Below are 25,932 nucleotides of genomic sequence, written 5' to 3'. Positions count from 1 at the left end.
CACAAGGGTCAGGGCAACTAACAGCTGGGAACATCAGTGCAAGTGTCGGTCTCGTGTGCGGTCCCCCTTGGGCAGCACGTGTGCGGTACTCACAGTCATGTAGTATATGGCACCTGGTTTTCTGGTCGTCACTGGACACACACTGCACGTCCTGCTCTCCCTGGTCCCCGCTGTTGGTGACGGGCGACGGGAATAGAAGAACAACGTGTGGGGATAGTTATATTGCTCCTTCAGGGGGACCCATAAGTATGGGTATTTTTTCTTCCATCTGACTCACAGTCACTCCAGACGGTAGAGGGATTTTTTCAGGTTCTGTGCCTTGTGTTTGATGACCCTTATCGCGTCTCTCTTGCTGAGACCTCTAGACGCCAATTTCAGCAAGGAGACCACCTGGCGGAGAAATATTGCTCTCATTTCCTGAGGTGGGTCTCGGACACTAGGTGAAAAGATCCCACACTCCACAGTCAATTCGGTGAGGGCCTCTCAGCGAGAGTAAAAGATGCTTTAGCCCTCTATGAGATTCCTGATTCCCTTGAGGCAGCCATGTCTCTGGCAATCCGAGTTGATCGCCATCTTCGCCAGAGACATAGGGAATCACCTCAGCGGGCGGGAGATCTGGGGTCGAGGGTAGTCTGTACCTAGCCAACTGAGGTACCCATGCAGGTGGGTGCGGCATCTCATCCAGGAAAATTGTCTGTAGTCCGGCGTAAGGGGTGGAGTGTGTTTCTGTTGTGGTAAAAAGGATCATTTTGTGAGCACGTATCCATCCTGACCTCTATTTAAACAGCCGCCAGAAAACTAGTGGGCCCGGGTTGCTGGGAGGTTGACAACCTCGGTGTACTTATTTCGGTGGGTAGGACACAATTTTTCCTACCAGCTTCATTACATGTGGGTGGAAATAAGGTGGACGTTTCCGCCTTCCTGGACAGTGGGGCAGGGTTTAGCTTGGTCGATGCTAGGTTTGTCCGGACCAAGGCCTCATCCTACATACTCTGTCCAGACCCATACCCCTAAAACAGGGACACTTTATGCAGATGGTGGCCATGCACACTGAGGTTGTAAACTGTAATGTGCTAGAGGGCCTGCCTTCACCTGTGGCACTGCAACTTCCTTGACTCGCTCGGCACAATCTGGTAATTGATTGGCAGACAAAAGAAGTGGCTAAATGGAGTACACAATGTCAAGAACACTGGTACCTGGTTGGTTAGGGTGGAGATACCCAGTCTGTGCCCAATTACCTGTCAGACTTTGGGGATATGTTTTCTGAGCAGGGGAGTCAAGAACTCCCCCCCCATCATCCTTATGATTGTACCATCAATCTGGTGCCAAGCTGCCCAAGAGCAGACTCTATAATATAATAATCTTTATATAGCACTAACACATTCCGCAGCGCTTTACAGTTTGCACACATTATCATCACTGTCCCTGATGGGGCTTACAATATAAATTCCCTATCAGTATGTCTTTGGAATGTGGGAGGAAACCCACACAAACATGGGGAGAACATACAAACTCCTTGCAGATGTTGTCCTGGGTGGGATTCAAACCCAGGTCTCCAGCGCTGCAAGGCTGCAGTGCTATCCACTGAACCACCATGCTGCCTATAATAGTTCAAAAATGAGGATGAATGAACTCATGGAGATCAACATCCAACACTGCGGAGACACCATCACATGTTTCTCAATGCAGTGATGCTAGAGCATTGCCCCCATCCCTTATGGGAAATATGCAAAAACATGTAAATTAAGAGCCGCGGAGACACCATCACATGTTTCTCAACGCAAGCAATGACTAGCCTCATTTTTCACAGTCTTTTACTAGGCATTGCTCCTACTAGCCAGTTTCCTACTCCACACTGATGAGGGGCAATACCCCGAAACAGCTGTCTGTGGATGGATACCATGTTTTGGCATAGGTGGTTTCCTTCATTAGAGACTGCCCTTCCCGTGGTTGTTCCTTCCCGGTGAAAGACCTGGCTAGTCATTGCTTGCGTTGAGAAACATGTGATGGTGTCTCCGCGGCTCTTGATTTACATGTTTTTGTATATTTCCCATAAGGGATGGGGGCAATGCTCGAGGATCACTGCGTTGAGAAACATGTGATGGTGTCTCCGCAGTGTTGGATGTTGATCTCCATGAGTTCATTCATCCTCATTTTTCACAGTCTTTTACTAGGCATTGCTCCTACTAGCCAGTTTCCTACTCCACACTGATGAGGGGCAATACCCCGAAATAGCTGTCTGTGGATGGATACCATGTTTTGGCATAGGTGGTTTCCTTCATTGGAGACTGCCCTTCCCATAGTTGTTCCTTCCCGGTGAAAGACCTGGCTAGTCTTTGCTTGCGTTGAGAAACATGTGATGGTGTCTCCGCGACTCTTGATTTACATGTTTTTGCATATTTCCCATAAGGGATGGGGGCAATGCTCTAGCATCACTGTGTTGAGAAACATGTGATGGTGTCTCCACAGTGTTGGATGTTGATCTCCATGAGTTCATTCATCCTCATTTTTCACAGTCTTTTACTAGGCATTGCTCCTACTAGCCAGTTTCCTACTCCACACTGATGAGGGGCAATACCCCGAAACAGCTGTCTGTGGATGGATACCATGTTTTGGCATAGGTGGTTTCCTTCATTGGAGACTGCCCTTCCCGTGGTTGTTCCTTCCCGGTGAAAGACCTGGCTAGTCATTGCTTGCGTTGAGAAACATGTGATGGTGTCTCCGCGGCTCTTGATTTACATGTTTTTGCATATTTCCCATAAGGGATGGGGGCAATGCTCTAGCATCACTGCGTTGAGAAACGTGATGATGTCTCCGCAGTGTTGGATGTTGATCTCCATGAGTTCATTCATCCTCATTTTTCACATTTTTTGGAGGGAGCGGTTCACCCAGTGATGGTTATCATGGATCATAAAAACCTGGTATACTTAGAATTGGCGAAATGCCTTACACCATGACAGGGAAGATGGGCATTGTTCTTTACCAGGTTTAACGTTTTCGTTATTTTTAGGCCGGGGAACAAAAACGTTAAGGCTTGTTCCGTCGCCTTCCTGGGGGAGGAGATAAGTGCAAACCAGTTCCTATTCTTCAAAAAGGGGTAGAGATGGCGTCTGTATGCTCCTATCTGGAAAGAGAGGTTGCCGATGGGGACGCCCCTGCTACATGTCCACTTGGTAAACTGTTCGTTCTAGTCAATCTCTGTCTGAGAGTCCTCAGTGAACATCATGATATGGTATTGACTGGACATTCTGGTAATAAAGCCACCGCTAATCTACTTACAGTTGTGGCCAAAAGTATCATGAAAATGATTGCAAACACAAATTCTTTGGTATTATTATCTTCATTTAATTTGTCTTAAATGAAAAAACCCAAAAGAGAATGAAGCAAAAAGCAAAATATTGATAATTTCACACAAAACTCCAAAAATGGGCCAGACAAAATTATTGGCACCCTCAGCCTAATACTTGGTAGCACAACCTTTAGCCAAAATAACTGCGACCAACCACTTCCGGTAACCATCAATGAGTTTCTTACAATGCTCTGCTAGAATTTTAGACCATTCTTCTTTGGCAAACTGCTCTAGGTCCCTGATATTTGAAGGGTGCCTTCTCCAAACTGCCATTTTTAGATCTCTCCACAGGTGTTCTATGGGATTCAGGTCTGGACTCATTGCTGGCCACCTTAGAAGTCTCCAGTGCTTTCTCTCAAACCATTTTCTAGTGCTTTTTGAAGTGTGTTTTGGGTCATTGTCCTGGTGGAAGACCCATGACCTCTGAAGGAGACCCAGCTTTCTCACACTGGGCCCTATATTATGCTGCAAAATTTGTTGGTAGTCTAAAGACTTCATAATGCCATGCAAACGGTCAAGCAGTCCAATGCCAGAGGCAGCAAAGCAACCCCAAAACATCAGGGAATCTCCGCCATGTTTGACTGTAGGGACCGTGTTCTTTTTCTTGAATGCCTCTTTTTTCTCCTGTAAACTCTATGTTGATGCCTTTGCCCAAAAAGCTCTACTTTTGTCTCATCTGACCAGAGAACATTCTTTCAAAACGTTTTAGGCTTTTTCAGGTAAGTTTAGGCCAACTCCAGCCTGGCTTTTTTATGTCTTGGGGTAAGAAGTGGGGTCTTCCTGGGTCTCCTACCATACAGTCCCTTTTCATTCAGACGCCGACGGATAGTACTGGTTGACACTGTTGTACCCTCGGACTGCAGGGCAGCTTGAACTTTTTTTATGTTAGTCGAGGTTCTTTATCCAACATCCGCACAATTTTGCATTGAAATCTCTTGTCAATTTTTCTTTTCCGTCCACATCTAGGGAGGTTAGCCACAGTGCCATGGGCTTTAAACTTCTTGCACACACGGTAGACACAGGAACAACTTCTTGCACACACGGTAGACACAGGAACACTCAGGTCTTTGGAGACGGACTTGTAGCCTTGAGATTGCTCATGCTTCCTCACAATTTGGTTTCTCAAGTCCTCAGACAGTTCTTTGGTCTTCTTTCTTTTCTCCATGCTCAATGTGGTACACACAAGGACACAGGACATTGGTTGAGTCAACTTTAATCCATGTCAACTGGCTGCAAGTGTGATTTAGTTATTGCCAACACCTGTTAGGTGCCACAGGTAAGTTACAGGTGCTGTTAATTACACAAATTAGAGAAGCATCACATGATTTTTCGAACAGTGCCAATACTTTTGTCCACCCTCTTTTTTATGTTTGGTGTGTAATTATATCCAATTTGGCTATAGGACAATTCTTTTTGTGTTTTTTCATTTAAGACAAATTAAATGAAGATAATAATACCAAAGAATTTGTGTTTGCATTCATTTTCAGGAAGAAACTGAGTATTATCTGACAGAATTGCAGGGGTGTCAATACTTTTGACCACAACTGTACTTGCCGCTTTTGGTGGCTAGGAGCTCATAAGGATGTTCGAGAATATGTGACCACCTGCAATGTCTTCGCGCATTCAAGACCTCTCAAACTCGTCTGTCAGGGGCTCTCTAACCATTGGAGATTCCCAGCAGACTCATTTGTCGATCAATTTTTTTTTTTTTTTACGGATCTACTCATGTCTGTAGGGAACACTGTAATCGATGGTGGTGGTGGTCAGGTTCAGAAAAATGTCTCATTTCGTTGCTTTACCAGCTTTGCCTAATGCCAAATCTCTGGTGCAAATTTTTGTCAAGGAAATACCGTATATACTCGTGTATAAGCCGACCCCCTTAATTTTGTCACAAAAAACTGGGAAAACTTATTGACTCGCGTATAAGCCTAGAGTGCACAGTGAGTGGCCCCAGATAATGCTGCACAGTGAGTAGCCCCAGATAATGCTGCACAGTGAGTAGCCCCAGATAATGCTGCACAGTGAGTGGCCCCAGATAATGCTGCACAGTGTGTGGCCCCAGATAATGCTGCACAGTGAGTAGCCCCAGATAATGCTGCACAGTAAGTGGCCACAGATAATGCCGCACAGTGAGTGGCCCCAGATAATGCTGCACAGTGAGTGGCCCCAGATAATGCTGCACAGTGTGTCGCCCCAGATAATGCTGCACAGTGAGTGGCCCCAGATAATGCTGCACAGTGAGTGGCCCCAGATAATGCTGCACAGTGTGTCGCCCCAGATAATGCTGCACAGTGAGTGGCCCCAGATAATGCCGCACAGTGAGTGGCCCCAGATAATGCTGCACAGTAAGTGGCCCCAGATAATGCCGCACAGTGAGTGGCCCCAGATAATGCCGCATAGTGAGTGGCCCCAGATAATGCCGCACAGTGAGTGGCCCCAGATAATGCTGCACAGTGAGTGACCCCAGATAATGCCGCACAGTGAGTGGCCCCAGATAATGCTGCACAGTGAGTGACCCCAGATAATGCTGCACGGTGTTGCACCCCAGATAATGCAGCACAGTGAGTGGCCCCAGATAATGCTGCACAGTGAGAGTCCCCAGATAATGCCGCACAGTGAGTGGCCCCAGATAATGCTGCACAGTGAGTGGCCCCAGATAATGCTGCACAGTGTGTGGCCCCAGATAATGCTGCACAGTGAGTGGCCCCATATAATGCTGAACAGTGAGTGGCTCCAGTTTTGCTGCACAGCGTGTGGCCCCAGATAATGAGGACAGTGAGTGGCCCCATCATGTTGCTGCTGCTGCCTCCATTACATAAAAAAAACAAAAAAACTGTATACTCACTTCCTGCCTGCTGCTCATCAGCGTTGCCGGCTCTGGAACGGGGATGGGTGAATATGCCCCCTCCCCCGTTCATACTCATCCTGTCCTGGCGCTTGTCTCTGCAGCGCAGCCCCTGCTTGTTCCATGTTCTTCTCGGCGCTGCTGTGCTCTTCCTGCTTCAGCGGTCACATGGTACCGCTCATTAAACTCATGAATATGCGCACAACAGCGCCGAGAACATGGAGCAAGCAGGGGGGCTGCAGAGGGTGAGTATGATCTCTGACACCCCCAATCCCCCTCCCCGCCAACCCCCCCCCGGTATATGACTCGTGTGTAAGCAAAGATGGGGACTTTCAGACACAAAAAATGGGCTGAAAATATCGGCTTATACGTGAGTATATACGGTAATTGGATTGCAAGGAATTCCTACTGACATTGTTTCTGATCGGGGGTGCAATTTATCTCCAAATTTTGGAGGGCGTTTTGCATCCATCTGGGGATTCATTTGTCATTTTCTTCTGCTTTTCACCAGCAAACTGAAAGGGTCAGTATCTCACATGTTTTGTGTCTGGGAACCAGAAGGACTGGGTTACCTACTTACCGTTGGATGAATTCGCAGAAAATAATCATTGTCAGGAATCAACCGGTAAGTCCCCGTTTTTCGGGGCATATGGGTTCCATCCTCAGTTTAGTTCTTTCAATGGGAATCACCCTACCGGAGGAAGAACGGTTTTCATCTTCCATTTCTAAAATATGGCAGGGGGTGACTAATAATTTGAGGAAGATGGGTTCCAAATATAAGAGTGCATCTGATTGTAGACAGTTGGTGGGTCCGGACCTGTGTGTGTTGGTACTTGGCATGGATGTCCTTGAGGAACATTAAGCTGAAGGTTCCATCTTGGAAACTGGATCCCAGGTTTATCAGTCCTTATAAGATTATAGCCATCATCAATCCCGTAGCATTTCACATTCCGTTACCGCCTACCTTTAGGATCTATAACATTTTTCATCGTTCGCTTCGCAAGAAGTACATGGCATCTGCAGTACCTTCGCCTCTACCATCTTCTCCTGGAATTATCGATGGTAATCTGGAGTTCCAGGTAGCAAAGGTCTTAGACTCTCGTTTTGTTCTTCAGTCACTTCAATATATGGTACATTGGAAGGGGTACGGTCCTGAGGAGAGAATGTGGGTACCAGCTTCTGATGTTCATGAGACCTGACTGGTTCTGGCCTTTCATGTGGCACGCCCTGATAAACCAGGCACTGAGGTTCCGGAGGTGCCTCGTAGAAGAGGTGGTACTGTCACAGGATTACCGCAACAGAGTGGAGCCAGAAGACCGCAGCGTCTGGTTGCTCCTACTCCTCCGCTGAAATTGAGCACTTCTCCGGTTTATTAAACCTGTTTATTTCCTGCAGCAGAACAGGGGTTAATCAGCCATGTTGGAAATTCCTGTGTTCATCTGTGCTCGGTTAGCCACTCCTTTTCCCTATAAAATCTGGGCTCTATTACCATGTCCTTGTCAGAGTTTGCACTTGCTTCATGACAATAGGAGTTGGAGAAGTTTGGTATGAGAAGGAGAGCTGGAGGCGTTAGAAGCGACTGTTGTCTGGTTTGTTCGCTGGTAAATTCTTTATCCTTCCCTGTTTTGCTTTCTTCCCCTTCCTGCACACCCTGGTGGATCCCTCTGTTATATGTGAGTGAATATTTTGTGTGCGTGGAGTTTTCAGTTTCCCCTTGTCTTTGTTGCCCTGTTTGTTTGAGATAAGGCAAGGACGGAGGCATCGGCATCTATGTCATCTGAAGTATCCCGGAGAGCAGGGCGAGCTAGGGCACCCCCTAATGTTAGGGCCAGGAAAGGAGCACCCAGGACACTGTATCTGAGCTCTGTACAGGTGCATACACCCAGAACACTGTATCTGAGCTCTGTGCAGGTGGATAGACCCAGGACACTGTATCTGAGCTCTGTACAGTTGGATACACCCAGGACACTGTATGTGAGCTCTGTTCACGTGGATACTCCCAGGACACTATATCTGAGCTCTGTACAGGTGGATAGACCCAGGACACTGTATCTGAGCTCTGTACAGTTGGATACACCCAGGACACTGTATCTGAGCTCTGTACAGGTGGATACACCCAGTACACTGTATCTGAGCTCTGTACAGGTGGATACTCCCAGGACACTGTATCTGAGCTCTGTACAGGTGGATACTCCCAGGACACTGTATCTGAGCTCTGTACAGGTGGATACTCCCAGGACACTGTATCTGAGCACTGTACAGGTGAACACACTCCGGACACTGTATCTAAGCTCTGTACAGGTGGTTACACACAGGACACTGTATCTGAGCTCTGTACAGGTGGTTACTCCCAGGACACTGTATCAGAGCGCTCTCCAGGTGGAAACACCCAGGACACTGTATCTGAGCTCTGTACAAGTGGATACACCCTGGACACTGTGTCTGAGCTCTGTACAGGTGGATACACCCAGGACACTGTATCTGAGCTCTGTACAGGTGGATACACCCAGGACACTGTATCTGAGCTCTGTACAAGTGGATACACCCTGGACACTGTGTCTGAGCTGTGTACAGGTGGTTACACGCAGGACACTGTATCTGAGCTCTGTACAGGTGGATACACCCAGGACACTGTATCTGAGCTCTGTACAGGTGGATACACCCAGGACACTGTGTCTGAGCTCTGTACAGGTGGATACACCCAGGACACTGTATCTGAGCTCTGTACAGGTGGATACACCCAGGACACTGTGTCTGAGCTCTGTACAGGTGGATACACCCAGGACACTGTATCTGAGCTCTGTACAGGTGGATACACCCAGGACACTGTGTCTGAGCTCTGTACAGGTGGATACACCCAGGACACTGTGTCTGAGCTCTGTACAGGTGGATACACCCAGGACACTGTGTCTGAGCTCTGTACAGGTGGATACACTGTGCTTTTAGGTGAGGAGGGCTCCTTTAATCTTATCACCTGGGTGTCTGTCCCTCGTTTGGTGAAGGTTTCATACATGGAGAGTGGTGAAGAGTGACTAATACCAAGAGAGGAGACAGGCAGCAAAGAGACAGCAGAAGGGAGTGAGAGACACCCACTAATACAGGGGGAGTGCCATCCACATGTACAGTAGAGGCTCCATAGACACAGTGGAGAGATCGCAGCAGGAGGAGGTAGTGCTGAGCGTGCAGCCTCGGTGACAGAGTGAGCGGCAGTGACAGAGGTGCAGCAGACCAGGGGCAGCTCCTGCTGACGGTTTCCTCCTGCTCCTCAGCCATGCTTGGCTCTGATTGACAGCTGCACTCTCCCAAAAAGGGATTGAAATGACGTTGATATAACAGAGGAGCAGAGACCCCGCACAGGAGAGAGGCGCCCACCCGACAGCCAGAGCCCCGAGGATTCCCTGCCCGGGATCAACATGCACTGCCAAGCCGAGCTCAGGCTGCCCTCCCCCGGGCACAGCAAGGCGGCCCGGCGGCGCTACAAGTCCTTCATGATCGACGAGATTCTCTCCAAGGAGACGTGCGATTACTTCGAGAAGCTGTCGCTGTACTCGGTGTGTCCGTCCCTGCTAGTGCGACCCAAAGCCCTGCACTCCTGCCCCGGTAAGAGCCGCAGAGCCTTGTGCACACCGCGCGGTATCTGTGGGGGGATCGCGCTACTGCAAAGCCTCCTGTCTGATCTATCGCTCCTATCATCTGTCTGCGATCCGGAGATATTTATCCTTCTATCTGTGGTAGATCTATCCGGCTCTTACCTGTCCAGACGACTCAGATTTATCATCCATTGTCTATTATCTACCATCTATTTATTATCTATCTATTTACAATCTAATAATCATATATCTATATATTATCTATTTCTTATCTATCATTTATCTCTCAGCTCTTTATTATAAATCTATTATCTATATATTATATATTATCTATCTAAAAATAAATAAGTCCTGACAACTGAATGTATAAATGAACAAATGGCAGCAATCCCAATTACAACCCGTGCGGAAGCTGCATTTATCGTGCACCGCAGCCCCCACATGAGCGCGGGATCGATTATTATTACACAGAGGGTCCAGTGTTACTGGCGGAGTGCGGCCATCGGTATCGGTCTCACATCTTCTGTGTAAGGGAATCAGGTGTTGTGGAGTTGGGGGGTCACCCGCTGTTCTTTGCTGCTGTCACTATGTTGCTTTGCCCATGAGGTGGTGCATGTGTCAGCTGTCAATGGCAGGAGCTGCTCAGTGGACATCATCATCATCACCGATATTTGCTGTATCTTATGTTATAATAATATCACAGCAGAGAAATCAGTGCCAGAAGTCAACCCAGATACATGAGGCATCTCAGCTGGGGTGCAGCCTCCCCTCACCCTGGAGCTGACACTTCTCCCTGCATCCTCTGCTCGCCCCTGGAGCTGACACTTCTACTCTGCTCACCCCTGGAGCTGACACTTCTACTCTGCTCGCCCCTGGAGCTGACACTTCTATCTGAATCCTCTGCTCGCCCCTGGAGCTGACACTTCTACTCTGCTCACCCCTGGAGCTGACACTTCTATCTGTATCCTCTGCTCACCCCTGGAGCTGACACTTCTATTTGAATCCTCTGCTCGCCCCTGGAGCTGACACTTCTATCTGAATCCTCTGCTCGCCCCTGGAGCTGACACTTCTATCTGTATCCTCTGCTCACCCCTGGAGCTGACACTTCTATCTGAATCCTCTGCTCGCCCCTGGAGCTGACACTTCTATCTGTATCCTCTGCTCACCCCTGGAGCTGACACTTCTATCTGTATCCTCTGCTCACCCCTGGAGCTGACACTTCTATCTGTATCCTCTGCTCACCCCTGGAGCTGACACTTCTATCTGAATCCTCTGCTCGCCCCTGGAGCTGACACTTCTATCTGAATCCTCTGCTCGCCCCTGGAGCTGACACTTCTATCTGAATCCTCTGCTCGCCCCTGGAGCTGACACTTCTATCTGAATCCTCTGCTCGCCCCTGGAGCTGACACTTCTATCTGAATCCTCTGCTCTCCCCTGGAGCTGACACTTCTATCTGAATCCTCTGCTCGCCCCTGGAGCTGACACTTCTATCTGAATCCTCTGCTCGCCCGTGGAGCTGACACTTCTATCTGAATCCTCTGCTCGCGCCTGGAGCTGACACTTCTTTCTGAATCCTCTGCTCGCCCCTGGAGCTGACACTTCTATCTGAATCCTCTGCTCGCCCCTGGAGCTGACACTTCTATCTGAATCCTCTGCTCGCGCCTGGAGCTGACACTTCTATCTGAATCCTCTGCTCGCCCCTGTAGCTGACACTTCTACTCTGCTCGCCCCTGGAGCTGACACTTCTATCTGAATCCTCTGCTCTCCCCTGGAGCTGACACTTCTATCTGAAACCTCTGCTCGCCCCTGGAGCTGACACTTCTCTCTGAATCCTCTGCTCGCCCCTGGAGCTGACACTTCTACTCTGCTCGCCCCTGGAGCTGACACTTCTACTCTGCTCGCCCCTGGAGCTGACACTTCTATCTCAATCCTCTGCTCGCCCCTGGAGCTGACACTTCTATCTGAATCCTCTGCTCGCCCCTGTAGCTGACACTTCTACTCTGCTCGCCCCTGGAGCTGACACTTCTATCTGAATCCTCTGCTCGCTCCTGGAGCTGACACTTCTACTCTGCTCGCCCCTGGAGCTGACACTTCTACTCTGCTCGCCCTGGAGCTGAGATTTCTCCCTGCATCATCTGCTTGCAGAGAGCAAACCAATATTAGATTAGGTGAGGGACCTAGAAAAGAGATAAAAAAAACATAGAAAACAAGGACCCTATAATATAACTTTTAATTAAATAAAAATTCATCAGCTCAATGGCAGGGATTCCCATTATGTTCCAGCCTCAATCAGGCACCATCCATAATTAAAAGGTATGTAGCAACATCCCATATCAATGCCCGACACGTTTCCCCTCCAGGGGATTCCTAGGGGTTCATCAGAGGATCACAAGGCCACATCAAAGATAAGGTAGGCTAGGCTAGGCTTCAGCATAATGGGAATCCCTACCATTGAGGTGACGATCCCCAGTAGGACAACCAGAGGAGTACATGATTATTGCATCTTGTTTACCCACATTTTCTCTAGTGTCCCTCTTTTTTTGATTTATGGTTATTGTTACGTACTTTGCTGGGCATATTGTGTACTTATCCTGATAGTAACATAGGCATAGAGGTTATTCCTGCCTCTCTTGCTATCTAGGACTATCTTTATCAGAAAGGGGATAACTAAAGTTATTGCTTTATCTAATACACAACTACTAGTGGGTTTCTACCATCTTACCATTAGTGCTTACGTATCTGAATCTATTATACTCTTGATAATGGTATAGCTACAGAGGTATTTCCTCTGTTTATATTATTTATTTTCACCTTCTACCAATTTTTCCTTAGTCTCCACCAGCTCACTATTTTTGTTTGCTTTTCGCAAGCAACAGGGTGTATTAGGACATTTTTTTCCATGATAGGGAATAATAGGGACATCAGGGAGAGCCATTGATGAGTGGGGGCACCATACTGCGGAAACTAAGGGTGCCAACCTCCACTGTCAGGCAGAGTTCAGTATTGTGACCTAATGGGGTATATTAGGATACATTGTATTTTTCATTTCTTCCTCACTAAGACCCATTCCCTATGTACATTTGTTTTACTTGTCCACAATTTGGAACATGATTTTAGCTTTAATTAATTAAAAGTTATATTTTAGGGTTCCTTGTTTTCTATGTTTTTTTTTATACTCTGCTCGCCCCTGGAGCTGACACTTCTCCCTGCATCCTATGCTCACCCCTGGAGCTGACATTTCTCCCTGCATCCTATGTTCGCCCCTGGAGCTGACATTTCTCCCTGCATCCTATGTTCGCCCCTGGATCTGACACCTCCCTGCATCCTCTTCTTGCCCCTGGAGCTGACACTTCTCCCTGCATCATCTGCTCACCCCTGGAGCTGACACTTCTCCCTGCAACATCTGCTTGCACCTGGAGCTGACATTTTTTTCCCTGCATCTTCTGCTCTCCCCTGGAGCTGACACTTCTCCCTGCATCCTCTGCTTGCCCCTGGAGCTGACACTTCTCCCTGCATCTTCTCCCCCCTGGAGATTACTCTTTTTCCTGCATCCTCTGCTCGCATGTGGAGCTAACACTTTTCCCTGCATCCCCTGTTCGCCCCTGGAGCTGACACTTCTCCCTGCATCCTGTGCTCGTCCCTGGAGCTGACACTTCTCCCTGCATCTTCTTCTCCCCCCTGGAGATTACTCTTTTTCCTGCATCCCCTGCTCGTCCCTGGAGCTGACACTTCTCCCTGCATCTTCTTCTCCCCCCTGGAGCTGACACTTTTCCCTGCATCCCCTGTTCGCTCCTGGAGCTGACACTTCTCCCTGCAGCCTGTGCTCGTCCCTGGAGCTGACACTTCTCCCTGCATCTTCTTCTCCCCCCTGGAGATTACTCTTTTCCCTGCATCCCCTGTTCGCTCCTGGAGCTGACACTTCTCTCTGCAGCCTCTGCTCGCCCCTGGAGCTGACACTTTTACCTGCATCCCCTGCTCGCCCCTGGAGGTGACACTTCTCCCTGCATACTCTGCTCACTTTGGCTGACACTTTTGCAGCCTTCCTTCATGAACTTGGAGCAGAGGTCACGCAGGAGGTGTCAGCAGTGATTGGAGGGGATTTATAGCTCCTGCTTTGTGTTGAATGAAGAGAGACTGTTGGCAAATAAAGATATGAGCTCAACTGAGCTTTTGTGTGAAGCAACAACATTTGTGAGCTGTCACTTGTCTCCTGATCTAATAATGCATCAGTCTGTCAGGGAGAGCCAGCATCTGAGAGCCAACCTGTCTTGTGCACAGGAGCAGGGACCTCTGTGCATGTTTTGTTGTTTCCTCTGTAATTATTGCCCCTGTAGTTGCAGGCAGGGCCGGACTGGCCATTTGGTAATTCTGGCAAATGCCAGAAGGGCCTGTCTGCTCATGGGCTGCTTTCGCTGCTACATTGTTAACAGAATTGGTGTTCTCAAGACACCCATACTGTTAAGAGTTGTGACGGAGCACAAAGTCACCAAAAATCCATCACTTATCCCAGCAGGTCATGGGAATCATTAATAATATTGGTAATGTAGTAAATCTTGCTTTCCTCCATCCAAGGTAATATTAGTAATATGTTTCATCTGGTGCTTGGGGATGGGAATAACATGGGCCTGTGTGATTTTAAATGCCAGGGCTGAATTTCAGTCCCAGTCCGTACCTGGTTGCAGGACTCGGCAGCTGTGCGATTATTTCTGCCGTATTGCATGTTCTAGACCTGACAATTGTTGTTCTGCATCATTTTTTGGGTCATTGCGCTACATGCAGTTTTATTTTCAAGGGTGATTAGATCGGTTTTGGGTCAGTTTGCATCTCATAGGAAGGAACCTGAGCAACCAGGGGATCATTTACTATACTTTGTTATTTAGGATTTGATTATAGATCTGCTATGATGCAAGATGACTAAAAGGAAAAGTTCTATACACGAAGGTCTCACTCTCATACAAAGCTGCCAGTCTTCAAGAGTCACCAACCAGAGACTCTGCAGCTGAACCTCTGCTGCTCCATCCGTTCCCCAGAGATGAGCCCATGCGCTGGCTGCACTGCCAGGACTGTGCCCTGTGGATACAATGCCAGCACCTCACATGGCACATTTGTCTGGCAAGGTTTGCACTTATCTCATTTCTTCCTTGTCTACATATTGTTTTGGGACTTATGATTATATTCTAGATTTTCTCAAGAATTTGGCATTTAAGAGTCGCTATTGATGGAAAAGTAAAAGACCTCATTTCTGAATTTGCAGCCACCTGCATCCGGCTTTTTATCTTTTTAGCTGGCGATAGTCTGTTCCAGGGTATTCTATCAGCTTGGTCCCGTTCACATGGCGCATCATTTGTTGTGCTAGTTTGGTTTCAGAGCCGGAACATTAAACGCAGCCCGCGCGATTTTCTCATCTGGTATAGACGCCGGTATCAGTTGTGGTCAAATGAGAACAAAGCCTAAAAACCAGAGGGGAAGAGACTTTCCCTTCTGTCCAGTATGGCAACATCTCGTGGGACTTTTCATGGTCTTTATTTCAGCCCTCCTGACAAATAATGGAGCAGATTTAGGAATCCTGGCACAGATCCTGTGCTGCTCGGTAGATTCAGATTGATTTGGCGCGCTACTCTTCTTCACCTCCTATGGCGTGATCTACCTTAGACAAATATTTTGCCTGTAAACTTGATCACATCGGTATTAAATCTGGTGGAACAAAAAGCTTCACAAAATTGAGTCCTCTTTTACAAAGTGTCCAGTAAGGGGGCGAAACCCATTGTTTCTGGCGGAAATAATTACTAATTGTGTATAAAATGATTTAAGGTACGGTACATTTTTGGGAACCTAGTAGGGGAGTTCTGGCAAAAGTGATAATCAATCTGTCCCAGGGATTAGTGATTTTAAAAATCAGAAAGTGCCTTTAGTTTTACACATTTTACTAGAACTTTTTTTCACAATCATTTTAGTTTTGTAAAATGAAATCCACAAGAAGGGATTAAACTTCTAATGGATCCATGTGTCGGTTTTGTTAAAGTGAAATACACTCCCCACATTTTTAGGATCATTGTTGCTTTCTGTTCAGCGTTTGTTCCCAGAGATTTCTCATTAGCCTTTTGAAAAGAACAGAAAAAAACAAAAGCAAATTTAGAATTGTAACAAAATACAATAAATAACTGAAAAAAAAACAATAAAATATGCTTGAAATTCATGTTTAAGCAAATGCAAAAAAAGCTTAAAAAGTGCGCGTCGTGGGCTGCGATTTAGGGTACTACAATGTTATGGGGAGTAAGTCAATATCAGGGTAAAACGTCTGCATTTTAGAGTCTGTATTATATATGACTCCTACACCTGGACCCTGCGATGTTCTGCAGAACCAAAATGGGGTCACTAAAGGTGATTCCCTAAACTTAAATAACTACCAAAAAAAGAAAACATCAAATAGTGGAAAATGTTATTATAGAACCCATGATTCTCCTTTAGATCTTCAAACAGATGTAACTCTCTATATATATATGTATTTATTTGATCTAATATAAATAATATATTCATGAGTTGACCAATTTGTTTTATCTGTGTATAAAAAAAAAAAAAAAAAAAAACAATACACATCTGCCGGTGGGAACATGCCAATGTTTGCCATCGTATCTTCATTGGACTAATCTCTGTCCTGTCCGATTACACGGCACAGAATAAGATCCAGCTACAAAAATAACATTAATAATAATAAATAAAAAAAACAACTTCGAAATGTCATAGAGTTACAGAATTGTTATTGATAATGGGGGCCAAACATGCCCAAATAATAATACTATAAAAATACAAATAGAGCAACAATAGGTCCTATGAGAAGGAGAGTAATAGAATTTATAAGTTTACATGACTTCATCCCTACTAGAAAATGTGAGTTTCATGTTTTGTCAATAAAGTAAATAATTCCCAATAAGTTCTGCGTATATAAATCTGCTGAATAAAACAAGACCAAAAAGGAAGCAATGGGAAGAAACGCTGAGTCCGATCTTTGCCGCTCACTCCGCTGCAGTTAATAATAGTACAAATTCCCAGAAGCTTCAGGGCGAATTTACCCTTCATTATAATAAATGGAGCAAGTCTGTTTTTTACAAATAATCATTAGATTTTCTTCTTATTTTGCTTACACTTTATATAATGAAACATTTTTATTAAATTGCAATTGAAGAAAACCTTGAGTAATCCTTCCTTTACGCAATAAGAAGAAACCCTGATTCTTACTATAGTCGCACATTCCTTTTCCTTTATACGCTCAGTATGAAATTAAAGCAAACGTAATTGCCACACTATTATCGGCAAGTGACTGAATTAACATTTCTTTGAATTCGTTATGTCGGGAAATATCTTTTATTACTAAAAACGAAACCTTAGAAATGAAATATTTAGTTGGATTTAATAAAACATGTACTATAATAGTAAAACAAATTTCAGCAAAACTCTATTATTTCTTCTCAATTACAAATGCTTTGATTTAATTTTTTTCCGCAAACATAAAAAAACAAGCAAAAAAACATATTTCATTGACTCCAAATACATATACACATATATATCTATCTATATATCTATTTATATATATATACTGCTCAAAAAAATAAAGGGAACGCTATTCCATTTGCAACAGGCTCTTTGTATTCCCTATATTTCTTTGAGCAGTATATATACACACATACACACATTCACATATTAACAAAGTAAGAGCCTGCATAAAGCCTCCAGTGTTGGAAACGGGTGTAAAAACAATACCAATAAAAAGCAGGAACGAAAAGTTATATTTTATTTTGAGTATATATATATATATATATATATATATATATATATATATTTTATTTGTGAGAAGCATTTGTTACAGCATTTACGCAGGGGAAAAGAGGTTTCGTTATGGGATATTCACTAAAGCAGATATCTCCATGTAACAAGAACTTAAGAAGGGGTCAGCAGTGTTATTTGTGGTCCTGGATATATTGTGGTGATTGAGGTCTCCACGACCTAACGTGCCGGCATCATCAGACCCATGTGCAGGACAGAGGTCAGTGTGTCTCCGGGCTTGGTGTCGCTGCACATAATAGTCCGTCCTTGTTATATTCACTGCTCTCCGCCCGTATGGAACAGTCTTTGTATCTTGTCTGTCCCTTAGACTTACAGGCTTATTCAAAAACATTTTCATAACTGTCATTTTGTTCTTTTTAATTATTACACTGTTGTACCCGGCAGAGTCTACTGTTCACAGAACCGCTGCTTGTACCGAAAACTACCCACCTATTCACACTTATTATTTATGTCATGGTTCACAAGATAAATATTAATTATGAGCATTGAACCAGTTCTGTAAGACAGAAAAACCTGTACATAAATCTAACAAAAATACATAAACCATTACTGGTATATATTACACAAACCTGTACGTAAACATCACTAAAATATATAAACCTGAAGACAAAGTGAAGCTAAGTACATAAACCTGTATACACTGAAATAAAATACATAAATCTGTATGTGAACATCAGCAAACTACAAAAACCCAAACATAAAGCTAAATAAAGTACATAAACCCAAACATGAAGTGAAATAAACTACAAAAACCCGAACATAAAGCTAAATAAAGTACATAAACCCAAACATGAAGTGAAATAAAATACATAAACCCGAACATAAAGTGAAATAAAATACATAAACCTGCACATATAGTTTATTTGTATTTATTTATTTATTTCTCATTTATATAGCACCATTAATTCCACATCGCCTTACAGACATTATTGGCACTGTATCTGATGGGGCTCACAATCTAAATTCCCTTTCAATATGTATTTGGAATGTGGGAGGAAATCAGAGTACCCGGAGGAAACCCACACAAACACGGGGAGAACATACAAACTCCTTGCAGATGTTGTCCTTGGTGGGAATTGAACCCAGGACCCCAGCGCTGCAAGACTATAGAGAAATAAAAAACATAAACCTGAACGTATAGTGAAATAAAATACATAAACCCAAAGATATAGTGAAATAAAATACATAAACCTGCACATATAGTGAAATAAAATACATAAACCTGCACATATAGTGAAATAAAAATACATAAACCTGAGCATATAGTGAAATAAAATACATGCACCTGAACATAAAGTGAAATAAAATACATAAACCTGTCTGTATACACTGAAGTAAAATACATGAACCTGAACATAAAGTGAAATAAAATACATAAACCCAAACATAACGTGAAATAAAATACATAGTCCTGTAGATGTGGCAGATGTTGTTTATGAATCATAATTGCTTTATTGTAGTTAGTTTTTAGATCTTCACAATAATGTTATGAAATTCAGTAGTTTTCACTTCACATTGGTGGGAACATGAAGTCAAAGGCTCAGATTTTTTTTTTTTGCCTTCGCTTAACTGATGTAAACTGATCTATTTCTTAGTTATTCTACATTTAATAGAAGCCATTGGATCAACCAGATAATTCTTACATTTATTTTTCTTTTTTTGAATGTATACACTGAAATAAAAATACTGTACATGAACCTGAACATAAAGTGAAATAAAATACATAAACCTGAACATAAAGTGAAATAAAATACAAAAACCTTTATGTACACACTGAAATAAATTACGGTACATGAACCTGAACACAAAGTGAAATAAAATACGTAAACCTGCACATATAGAGAGATAAAATACATAAACTCGAACATATAGTGAAATAAAATACATAAACCTGCACATATAGTGAAATAAAATACATGAACCTGAACATAAAGTGAAATAAAATACATACACCTGAACACAAAGTGATATAAAATACATGAACCCGAATATAAAGTGAAATAAAATGCATAAACCCAAACATATAGTGAAATAAAATACATAAACCTGAACATAAAGTGAAATAAAATACATAAACCTGAACATAAAGTGAAATAAAATACATAAACCTGGACATAAAATGAAATAAAATGCATAAACTCAAACATATAGTGAAATATAATACATAAACCTGAACATAAAGTGAAATAAAATACATAAATCTGAACATAAAGTGAAATAAAATACATAAATCTGAACATAAAGTGAAATAAAATACATGAACCCGAACATAAAGTGATGTAAAATACATGAACCCGAACATAAAGTGAAATAAAATACATAAACCCAAACATATAGTGAAATATAATACATAAACCTGAACATAAAGTGAAATAAAATGCATAAACCTGCACATAAAGTGAAATAAAATACATGAACCCGAATATAAAGTGAAATAAAATACATAAACCCAAACATATAGTGAAATAAAATACATAAACCTGAACATAAAGTGAAATAAAATGCATAAACCCAAACATATAGTGAAATATAATACATAAACCTGAACATAAAGTGAAATAAAATGCATAAACCTGCACATAAAGTGAAATAAAATACATGAACCCGAATATAAAGTGAAATAAAATACATAAACCCAAACATATAGTGAAATAAAATACATAAACCTGAACATAAAGTGAAATAAAATACATAAACCTGAACATAAAGTGAAATAAAATGCATAAACCCAAACATATAGTGAAATATAATACATAAACCTGAACATAAAGTGAAATAAAATACATAAACCTGCACATAAAGTGAAATAAAATACATGAACCCGAATATAAAGTGAAATAAAATACATAAACCCAAACATATAGTGAAATAAAATACATAAACCTGAACATAAAGTGAAATAAAATACATAAACCTGAACATAAAGTGAAATAAAATACATAAACCCGGACACAAAGTGAAATAAAATACATAAACTCAAACATATAGTGAAATAAAATATATGAACCTGAACATAAAGTGAAATAAAATACATTGTCCTGTACATGTGGCAGATGTTGTTTTGAATCATAATTGCTTTATTGTAATTCATTTTAAGATCCTCACAATAATGTTATGAAATTCAGTAGTTTTCACTTCACATTGGTGGGAACATGAAGTCAAAGGCTCAGATTTTTTTTGGCCTTCGCTCAACTGATTGATGTAAACTGATCTATTAATTATTCTACATTTATTAGAAGCCATCGGATCCACCAGATAATTCTTACATTTATGTTTCTTTTTCTTTCATGAATAATCCTTTATCGACAACTTGTTCATGTGATTAGGAAATTAATAAATCCATGTTTCAGGACTTCGCCAAACCCAGATTTCTACTAAAAAGTTCCCTGCACGTGTCAAGGCGATAAATGTGGATCTGAACATTAAGGACAGAGTGGGCTACAGATGAGACCGTCTTTATTTTTAGCTGCAGGGGACGGCTGCTTGGGGAGGAAGATTTCATCTGTAGTCGTTCACATGTGTGGGATCTGGACTTGCTCCATTCTCAGTTGTGCAGGTCTGCGCCGTGTCAGGGACATTGGGTCAGCGAGAGAGGCCGCCATGACACGAGATCAGCAGAACACTGACCGCGGAGCACACATCTGCGCATTCTGCGTAATACATGTTAATTTTAGAACAGCTTCGTATCGGCAGAGTTGTCACCTGTTCCGCTCTCGGGGACGGTCCCTTGGGGTGTAATGTTGTGCGGGTCTCTGTATCACGCTGGCCTCTATGGGTCTGACCACACACATAGATAACATCACACGAACCTGCCGCACAAAGTCCCATTCACATGTATTCAACAGATATCTGCTGAAATTTCTGCAGCACATCTAATTGCTTTAATGATAAAGTTCATTTCTGGGAGCCCGGCTGTAGGGAGCTGCACGGAGTACGACTCTACCACGTATTGTTCCCAGAGATCCCGGCTGTAGGGAGCTGCACGGAGTACAACTCTACCACGTATTGTTCCCAGAGATCCCGGCTGTAGGGAGCTGCACGGAGTACGACTCTACCACGTATTGTTCCCAGAGATCCCGGCTGTAGGGAGCTGCACGGAGTACGACTCTACCACGTATTGTTCCCAGAGATCCCGGCTGTAGGGAGCTGCACGGAGTACGACTCTACCACGTATTGTTCCCAGAGATCCCGGCTGTAGGGAGCTGCACGGAGTACGACTCTACCACGTATTGTTCCCAGAGATCCCGGCTGTAGGGGGCTGCACGGAGTACGACTCTACCATGTATTGTTCCCAGAGATCACAGGACCCTCGTTTTACACTTTACGGCTGAACCCTTCTGACCGGGCATTTCTTAGCTTGGTTACAGTGGTCTCCAGTCCTGACAATCCTATTACACTGGCAGGACCCCAGCAACTCCGAGGACGAGGCTGATCTGTGCCACCAATGAGCTGAGCTCCCAGAGGACGTCTGCGCTGCATATTGGGTTCCAGCCTCTGTTTCTATTAACTGAAGCAGAGATCTTGGAAAGGCTGAGGCATTTTATCTTGGTGGCGACGCTTCCATGTACTGGGGACTGGTCACCCACCTGCAGCCGCCTCATTGAGTGTTATGTACATATTAGCAGCTTTATCTCATTTCTGCAGGCTCGTCCACTTCTTACTACTCCTGGGTGGTTACAGCACATTTTCTTAGCTGCCACCTCACACACAGTACATCACCCTGCAGGCAGCACACAGTATGACAAAGTTAGGGAGTAACGATGGGTGTAGTAGTACATGTAAATAAATGAATATACACAACCTGTGCCCGTATTAGTGTGAATTGGCCGCAAACAACAGAAGTACAGTAGGTACGGAAAGTATTCAGACCCCTTTACATTTTTCACTCTTTGTTTCATTGCAGCCATTTGGTAAATTCAAAAAAGTTCTTTTTTTTCTCATTAATGTAAACTCTGCACCCCACTCTGCCCTGGCAGTACTTGGCACGCTGGCACTGGAGCCGGCACACAGGCTAGCTGCAGATACTGCATGTGATGATTAGGCAGTGTTCTGAAACCCTGGTAGTACGTGGCTGACGGATGGTCCTTGTGGGGTCTGTTCTCCACACGGACTGGAAACGTTTGTCTGACCATACCCTCGAGTGGCACTAAGAAGGGCAGATTTCTGCTCACAGCAAGTGCTGATCATCTATGGAAGAAATCGATCGTCTCTTGGTTAAGATCCCTTCGCACAGAGCAAAATGACGGGTTAGACGATAGTTCGCTGCCCATGTTTCTAGCACATCCTGTCTTTACACGTGGCCATGTGCTGCCGACAACAATAATCGAATGACCGCATATCTGGTCCAATCAAAGCCGGATCGTTGGTTGATCGGTGACATCTTACAGGGGCCACTAATTGAAATCATATGAAAGCCCATTCAAAGCACTGATATAATTGGCCACGTGGTGGTGACTCTTTATTAATGGTTACTCTGTGCTCTTCACCAAAGGACCATTATTAGCAGATTTTTATATCCCAGAGATTAAGTAAAATGTCTGGTGCCCAGGGCTGTCCGCGGTGTTTCAGGGAGGGCGATTCCATTGGGACATTTGCATTTCCGTTCTAGTCTGGACTCCAACACAATAAATGTCACCCTGCACCAATACAACAGCTTCTAGATGTCGAGAAGAATGTTTCCAACCACTGACAGCAAGCCGAGATGTTGAAATGGTGAGGAAGGGAACAACACAGGCCCTGACTCATTATTTGTGGCATTTTTAACGTCACTTTTTTGGTTTTGTGGTATTCGCTGACATTTTTTACCTAGTTTTGCAATATGCTTCTTGAGTTTTGTGCAAAATAAAAACACTGCTCTTCACTTTTGTCTTTAACGTGCTTTATGACTTTTAGGGTAAAATGATGAATCAAGCGAAAACATTCAGAAACGCTGAACTCCGACCACAATGACAAATTCGAAAAATAAAACGACAAACCTATAAAATGTGACTTTAAACAGGGATCAAATGGAAAGATTGATTGGTGAAACAAAAATGGCACAAAAACTGTGAGCAGGAGCAATAATGAATGCGCCCCATAGTGCATAAGAAGCTACGGCGCTGTGCAGAATAATGATCAGTAAATACTTGGGGGTCTCACGGCTGCAAGCCATCAGTCATCAGGTTAGTGCTGTGCCGTCCGTCTCCCTGATGAGCAGGTATAATTATCAGGGACGGCCATTTCTGAAGGGACTTGGACAGGGAAATGCTAATTGAGGATCTCAGCCACTGTGCGAAGATGGCAGCGCTGGAGATGGAGGAGCAGGTGTCGGCGTCAGCACATCTATATACAGATAATGAAACCCAATTAGAACAAAACTTATCGATGGGGACAGAAAGTCAAGGTGAATGTGCGGCTTCCCTCAATGTCACGTTCACGGGCCCCCAGGAACTTAAGACAACACGGCAGGAGCAGACACTGCCAAAGACAGCGGGCTAAGATTATAGAGAACTTCTACAGAAGTGGCCTTCAATCGGAAAGTACAAATCCCAACATGCACCGCCACCTGTCCGGTACACTGGCAGCTGTGGGTTTCAGCAGTGAAGAGCCACAAGATGGAGACCAAATGGGTGTAATGGAAAAAGGTGACAGAAAGAGAGAGAAGATGGCGGCGCCCCTGTAGCCTGATCCAAGGCCTTACATTCTCCACACATGCAGCATCTCACCCCCAACAATCTCTGTCCAGCATGTCTAATGAACAAGCCACCTTGGAAGAGGCTGGACGGCTGTGCTCTGCTACTTGGATTTGTGGGGTGTCTCTGGGCAGGGGTACCTTGCTGCCCGCACCCCTTCTGTAGATATGTAATGGAGGAGAACGCTGCGTCTTTTTCACATTAACCCTGAACATTCCTGACAATGCGCTAGACGGTTTCTGTGATACAATGTCAGTGCGATGTAAGACAGGCAGAGAATCTTGGCCATAAATCCATTGTGACAATCATTAGGATTGTTGCCATCTGACTTCTGATATTTTTGATCTCCAGCCATGAAATATCTGCCCAGTATGAGGATTATTGCACCAACAATCAGCTGTAGATTTAACCCCTTAGTGACCAGGCCACATTTCTCCAATCTGGCACTTTATGTGACTAACTCTGGAATGTTTCATCATATCTCAGTGATTTTGATTTTCGGGACACCTTATATTTTACGATAATAGTAAATTTAGGTCAATATATTTTGCATTTATTTATAAAAAGATCAGAAATTTGACAAATTTCTACTAATTCTCAATTTTCAGTCTGTGATTATTCATGTAATCCAGATTGTCACATAAAGCAATTTACCAATACAGTCATGTCGGCTTCACACCAGTACCGTCTGTATAATGGTATTTTATTTGGTTGAGATAGTAGACGCTTTCAAATTCTAGCAGTAATTTTTCATTTTTTCAAGGAAATTTACAACATTTATTTTTTTTAGGGACGTATTCAGTTTTTAAGTGATTTGGGGGCATTGAAGATGAAACGTGGATGGGTCTTTCAGCATGATAATGATCCCAAGCACAAAGCCAGGGCAACGAAGGAGTGGCTTCGTAAGAAGCATATGAAGGTCCTGGAGTGGCCTAGCCAGTCTCCAGATCTCAACCCCATAGAAAACCTTTGGAGGGATTTGAAAGTCCGTGTTGCCCAGCGAAAGGCCCAAAACATCACTGCTCTGGAGGAGATCTGCATGGAGTAATGGGCCAACATACCACCAACAGTGTGTGCCAACCTTGTGAAGACTTACAGAAAACGTTTGACCTCTGTCATTGCCAGCAAAGGATATATAACAAAATATTGAAATGAACTTTTGTTAATGACTAAATACTTACTTTCCACCATAATTTGCAAAATAAATCTTGCCAAATCAGACAATGTAATTTTCTGGATTTGTTTTCTCATTTTGACTCTCATAATTGTGGTCTACCTATGATGTCAATTACAGGTCTCTCATTTTTTAAGTGGGAGAACTTGCACTATTGGTGGCTGACAAAATACTTTTTTTCCCCTACTGTATATTGGAAATCCACCAAAAAGTGATACCATTATAAAAACTACACCCCTCAATGTATTCAGAACTACTTTCAGGTAGTTTATTAACCCTTCAGGTGATTTTCAGGAATTAATGCAAAATGGCAGGATGGGAATGAGAAATGTTATTTTTACCACCTAAATGTTGCTAACATCTGAACAGATCCCTATAGTTGGCATACTCTAAGGACATTATTTGGCCATGAATTGCCATTGCAAACATCAGGTGCACACGATCATGATCTTATGGTGCCG

At 43.8% G+C, this 25,932-nt stretch overlaps 1 protein-coding gene across 1 annotated transcript in view; it reads left to right on the top strand.

Annotated features, from left to right (window-relative positions):
* Positions 1-9,156: 9,156 nt before the first annotated feature.
* Positions 9,157-25,932, top strand: part of BARX2 (BARX homeobox 2) — a 40,258-nt gene continuing 23,482 nt past the window's right edge. The window contains exon 1 of the mRNA XM_073570084.1: positions 9,157-9,794. Within this exon, the coding sequence (XP_073426185.1) occupies positions 9,608-9,794 (187 nt within the window). The 5' untranslated portion in view covers positions 9,157-9,607. The remainder of the gene's footprint in view (positions 9,795-25,932) is intronic.

Source organism: Dendrobates tinctorius, unplaced genomic scaffold, assembly GCF_039654945.1.
Source record: "Dendrobates tinctorius isolate UK_male_01 unplaced genomic scaffold, ASM3965494v1 ptg000028l, whole genome shotgun sequence".
Lineage (NCBI taxonomy): Eukaryota > Metazoa > Chordata > Amphibia > Anura > Dendrobatidae > Dendrobates > Dendrobates tinctorius.
The sequence above is the reverse complement of the archived record's forward strand: the minus strand, read 5'-3'. Positions and strand labels throughout refer to the sequence as shown.